Source organism: Ammospiza nelsoni, chromosome 30, assembly GCF_027579445.1.
Source record: "Ammospiza nelsoni isolate bAmmNel1 chromosome 30, bAmmNel1.pri, whole genome shotgun sequence".
NCBI classification, from domain to species: Eukaryota; Metazoa; Chordata; class Aves; order Passeriformes; family Passerellidae; genus Ammospiza; species Ammospiza nelsoni.
The window spans coordinates 3,787,638-3,793,341 of record NC_080662.1 but is presented as its reverse complement, the minus strand read 5'-3'; the positions used below and the strand labels follow the sequence as shown (position 1 = coordinate 3,793,341).

At 54.9% G+C, this 5,704-nt stretch overlaps 1 protein-coding gene across 1 annotated transcript; it reads right to left on the bottom strand.

The window, feature by feature from the left end:
• Positions 1–214: 214 nt before the first annotated feature.
• On the bottom strand, positions 215–4,931 carry NEFL (neurofilament light chain). The gene is made up of 4 exons (XM_059490913.1): positions 3,870–4,931; positions 2,517–2,641; positions 1,491–1,807; positions 215–781 (listed from the first exon to the last, which is right to left on the bottom strand). Exons 1-4 carry the CDS (start codon positions 4,917–4,919, stop codon positions 594–596), a joined length of 1,680 nt encoding a protein of 559 aa, XP_059346896.1. The 5' UTR covers positions 4,920–4,931; the 3' UTR covers positions 215–593.
• Positions 4,932–5,704: the final 773 nt, after the last annotated feature.

Sequence of the window (5,704 nt, the reverse complement as noted above, 5' to 3'; positions counted from 1 at the left end):
TAAAATTCCCATTTTTCAGAAGGGAGTTCGTGCTTGTTGCACCCTCAGCCAGTGAGACCCATCCCAGGCACCACCACACCCCAGGGTATTGGTATAAAATGTGTGAAATTTTACACCCAAGAGATTTTCCCCACTTCTCATTCACAAGAAGAGTGGGATAAAGCCCTTTATCAACCTTTTAAGGGCATCAGTGACAGAGGACATGCACGAGGAATCCGTGTAAGCATTTCTGAACTTTATTGACAGCTTTATTGCACGTACTTAATGAAGCCTCCATCACTTCCCCCACCCACCGTTTCCAGAATTAGTTTAAATGCAAGTTAAAGGTAACCTTTCATTCCCAGCACTTCTTTCCCCCCCATTTGAAATGTTAAGGTTCTGGGTCACCCAGGAAGGACAGAAGCCCTGAACTCATACGTGGAACCATGCGGCACTCGGGGAGCAAGCCTTGGGTGCTCTGCAAGCAAACTCAGACTCTGCACAGGGAGAAACATCATAATCATGGACTGGAACTCAGTGGGCACTGAATTAAATAGGTGAGACTGCAGCTGGAGCTCAGTCAGTCGTGGTTCTGATGGAAAGCTGCCCTCAGATCAAGCCTTCTTCTTGCCTTCGCTCTCCTCCTTTCCTGCTGCTTCCTTCTCTTCCTTCTCCTCCTTCTCCTCCTCACCACCTTCCTCAGCAGCTTCCTGGGACTCCTCCCCTTCTTCTGCTGCTGTTTCTTCCCCTTCTCCTTCCTCTTCCTCACCCTCTTTGGCTTCTTCTGATTCCTCCTTGGCACCTTTGAAGGACACAAAGATATTTCACATCCAGGAACAATTCCTGAGGCCAGTTCAGTGGGAATCCCATTCAAGCCCACACATTTTGGCAGCTACAGCAGAACTGCACAAGCAGCTTCTCCTGGATTTCAGGGGGAGTGAAACACTTAATAAAAACAAATCATGGCCTGGAAAAATATCAGTTCTGGACTCAGTGTTTAGAGCCTTATCCAAAGACCTGAATTATCTTTCACTGCTCTCCAATTGGCTCTTTAATTAGCTGTAATTTCACTATAATTAACTTTACAGTAACGAACCCCTCACAGTTCAATGGCCACCAGTGCCTGGCAGAGCAGTGACGGTGCCATGCCCTGAACCCAGTAATTCCAGCCCCACACATCAGCTGATGTTCCCATTATCTCAGGCTGCCCTTTGGGAATTCATATTTAGCTCAGGATGTCCTTGGTCCTTCTTTCTGAGGATGCCTGTAACACCTGAGCATTATCACTGGGGGTTTTGGAAACCTATAATCTGCCTGATTTGAACACTTGACCTTATCTCCCATTCAATATTCAGAAATTCCATGTGCTTAACCCCACCATCCTTTGGCTCATAGGAGCAGAAAGGGAAAGAGCTTTAATCATTAGATTTAATCATTGGGATTTCTGGGGTTTATCCCATAGGAGCACAGTGCCGCATGAATAAAAGGGATTTAAAAGCAACTCTAAGTACCTTCCTCCTCTTCTTCAGCCTCTTCCCCTGCTTCCTCCTCTCCTTCCTCCTTCTCCTCCTCCTCACCCTCTTCTGCAGGGGCTGCCTTGGCCTCTCCTGCTTTAGCAGCCTCGATGGTTTCCTCGATCTCAATCTGCTCCTCCTGCACGTGGCTGGAGTAGTAGGTGGGGAAGGAGCGGGCGCTCATCAGGTAGGAGCTGGCCTGGAGGCCGCTGTAGGCAGACCTGCCGAAGCTGGGGGCGCTCTGGCTGTACCCACTGGTGATGCTGCCCACGCTGGTGAAGCTCAGCCGGGTCTCCTCCCCCTCCAGCAGTTTCCTGGCAGGGAGAAATAAAAGCAGGGGGAAATGAGCTGCTTGTGCTGCAGCAGGAGCCCTGCAGGCTGCACGTGTGGTTGTTAAAGCACATTGTGCCAGTGCCACCCTGTTCGCTTGGAATCATTTATTCAGAAATGATTTTTCATGAATTAACACCTTTCCTTAAAATACCTTTCCTTAAAACCTCTCTAGAACCAGGTCCCCCTGGCAAGTGGAACTAGAGGTGCATTTTGCCACCCTGCAGCTGCAACAATTTGCTGCTGAGCTGTCAGACAAGGCTTGGAGCTGCTCTCTCAGTATTCCCCCTTGTGGCTTCCACTGAAATGCTGTTCAGTATCAGAGATTAAATATCACAGTTATTTAGCAGCAATTCTACTGGAAAATATTTAATTTGTAGATTTACAAGTTAGAAAAAATCCCTGTTCTTGAGGGCATTTGAGGGATTTGCCATTTTGAGAATGAGCCATTGGTATTGAGGAATTCCACTGATATAAAATCTCTTCCCCAAGTACAGAACATCTGTCAGGATGGAGAACTGAGATCATTTATTGCCAAACTAAAAATCCTGTGTGCACATAGAGAGGAGCTGATTAAACTCTGCCACAGATCCCTGAAAATTTCTGCTGGGGGAATGCTAAATACCCTGAATTCTCCTGAAGAGAATGGGAACTGCTCTGAGCTCTGGCTCTTTAGAACATCGCCCACCATACCTATAAGCTGCAATTTCGATGTCCAGGGCCATTTTCACATTGAGCAGGTCCTGATATTCCTTCAAGTACCGAGCCATCTCACTCTTTGTGGTTCTCAGCTCATTCTCCAATTTGTTGATTGTATCCTGTTGGATGGAACAATATTGACAGCATAAAATTCTGTTCTCAAGTCTAGCAATAATCACAAGGAATTTCTCCAATCCTTTTAATTTCATCCTGCTCTAGCAGACAGAAACTGCACAGCTCGCACTCCACCCTCAGCCAAAAAGCATCATTCCTGGCATGTTTTCTGCTCCACATTATTCCAGTCCTATTTAACACAGAGCCCAATTTTCTGGTACCCAAGTGCTAAAGCATCCATGAAATCTGTGTATTGTTTCATTTTGATTTTGGCCTCTATGAGCTTTTTCTAATTTTAACTTAGGGATATCCATTGATGATCCTTGTGGGTCCTTTCCAACTCAGGATATTCCATGATTTTTTCGTGTAGCTCAGGCTGAATCAGTACATGGACACATGGATATTGGGCTTTATCAGGGGCATTTTGCATTCTGATTTTATAACATCTCATATTTTAGATAAGCAGTGTCCCTGGTAAGATTTTGGTAATTCAGATCCTGATTTGGGTCTGGATTTCCACACCACATCGTGCTCTAGAGCTCTGTGGCATTCTGCAGTGTGATTGCAGGATGCCTTATCTGCAGCACGGGCACAGCACAAACCAGGAGTGATGCCACCGACAACCCCCCAAACCTGATCCCCTCATCTGGGAGACTGCAGACCCCAACTCCTCTCACCTGTAGAACCCAGCAAACCCTGACCCCCCTCACCTTGCAGAAGCCTTCACACCCCATTGTCCATCCCTTCACCTGCAGAGCCCAGAAAACCCTGAAATCCCTCACCTGCAGAACCCTGTAAAACCTGACCCCTGTTGCCTGCAGTGCCCTTCAAACCCCATCATTCCTCACCTGAAGAACCCTTCAAACCCCACCATCCCCACATCTTCTGGACCCTTCAAGCCCCAACTTCTCCTGACCTGCAGAGCCCTTCAAACCCCATCATCCCCGCATCTTCAGAACCTTCCAAACCCCATCATCCCCGCATCTTCAGAACCTTCCAAACCCCGTTATCCCTGCATCTTCAGAACCCTTCAAACCCCAATTTCTCCCGACCTGCAGAACCCTTCAAACCCCATCATCCCTTCATCTTCACAACCTTCCAAACCCCACCATCCCTACATTTACAGAACCCTTCAAACCCCAATTTCTCCCGACCCGCAGAACCCTGCCCATCATCCCCTGAAGGACCCCGACCCTCCTCCCCCGCGGGACCCTTCCAGCCCGCACCCCTCACCTGCAGGGCGGAGATATCCGCGCTCTGCTTCTCTTCCAGCTCCTGCAGCTGCTTCTCCAGCGCCTCGTTCATGCCGCGGGTGGCCTCGATCTCCAGCGTCTTGGCTTTGAGCAGGCGGCGGCTCTCGGACACCTCGTCCTTGGCGGCTCGCACGGCGTCCGTGTTCTTGGCGGCGCTCTCGCTGAGCACGGTGAAGCGGCTGCGGAACCACTCCTCGGCGTTCTGCATGTTGCGCGCCGCCAGCTTCTCGTACTGCGCGCGGATGTCGCGCAGCGCGGCCGACAGGTCGGGCTTGGCCGACACGTCCATCTCCACGGACAGGTGCGCGTACTGGATCTGCGCCTGCAGCTCGGCCAGCTCCTCCTCGTGCACCTTCTTGAGGAAGGCCAGCTCGTCCAGCAGGCTGTCCACGCGCTTCTCCAGCTCCGCCCGCGCCAGCGCCGCCTCGTCCGCGCCCTTGCGCACCTCGAGCAGCCGCGCCTCCGCGTCCTCGCGGCTCAGCACCTCCTCCTCGTAGCGCGCCTGCAGCCCGCGCAGCGTCTCCTCCAGGCTCTCCCGCTCGCCCTGCAGCGCCTGCTTCTCGCTCGTCGCCTCCTCGGCGGCCAGGCGCAGCTCGCGGATCTCCTGCTCGTACAGCGCTCGGAAGCGGGAGGGCTCGGCGTGCTTCTGCCGCAGCACCAGCAGCTCGGCCTCCAGCACCTTGTTCTGCTGCTCCAGCTCGTGGACGCGCTCGATGAAGCAGGCGAAGCGGTCGTTGAGGTCCTGCAGCTGCGCTCGCTCCTGGCTGCGGATGGACTTGAGGTCGTTGCTGATGGCGGCCACCTGGCTCAGGTCCAGGCTGTCCACCGAGTGCAGCAGCGAGCTGGAGGCGCTGGAGGTGGCGTAGCTGCGGCGCACGGACACGGAGGACACGGGCGCGGACAGGCTGGAGTACGCGGAGCGCGCCGAGCCGAAGCCGCCGCCGCTGCGCACCGACACATGGATGCGCGGGCTGTCCGCGTAGCGCCGCTTGTAGGACGGGAAGAACGGGTCGTAGCCGTACGAGCTCATGGCTGCGGCGGCTCCGGCGACGGCTCTGCGGCGGGCGCCGCCCGCAGCCCGGTATTTATGCGCGGGGAGGGCGGGCGGAGCGGGGACGGGGCGGGGCGCGGCGACATCGCCGGGGGAGGCGACGCCCGGAGTGGTCCAGGCTCCGCCGCGGGGAGGGGATGCCCGGAGCGATCCAGCCATTCATGCCCTCCCTCGCTGCTGCGATGCCTCAGCGGCACCGGGCCGGACCACGCCAGCTCCGGGCGTGACCGCAGTGAAGGGATGCCCGGACACTCCGGGTGTCACGGCAGGGATGGCTGGACAGCTCCGGGCGTGACCGAAGCGAAGCCTGGACAACTCCGGCCATCTCCGCAGGGATGCCTGGACAGCTCCGGCCGTCACTGCAGGGATGTCTGCACAACTCCAGGCGTGACAGCAGGGAAGGGATGCCTGGACAGCTCCGGCCATCTCCGGGCTTCACTGCCGTGAAGGGATGCCTGTGCCCGGCCCGCTCTGGAACAGCCCCGGCTCGGCCCCGCCTCACCGGCTCAGCCCTGTCTCAGCCCTCCTCGGGCCGCCCTGGGCCACCTCCCGGCCCCCCTTCGTGCCCACCTCTGCCCTTTCCGATCCAGCTCCCCTCAGGTGTATCTGCACCCCCCGGCTGTGTTTGACATCCCTGCTCTGCCTCTTCACAGCTGCCCTGGCAGAAGCTTCGGGAATGTGCTGCAAGCCCGAGGCTGTGGCTGAGGCTGTGGGACACCCATCCCTGGCTGCAGCTCAGAACCCCCAAATGTGTAAATAGAATA

What these genes read in the sequence shown, in the direction of transcription:
- NEFL (XM_059490913.1), bottom strand. Translation starts at nt 4,919, where the DNA reads ATGAGCTCGTACGGCTACGACCCGTTCTTCCCGTCCTACAAGCGGCGC. An exon ending in CGGATATCTCCGCCCTGCAG is followed by an intron (nt 2,642 to 3,869) that starts GTGAGGGGTGCG and finishes TCCATCCAACAG; the next exon opens with GATACAATCAACAAATTGGA. An exon ending in ATCGAAATTGCAGCTTATAG is followed by an intron (nt 1,808 to 2,516) that starts GTATGGTGGGCG and finishes TCTCCCTGCCAG; the next exon opens with GAAACTGCTGGAGGGGGAGG.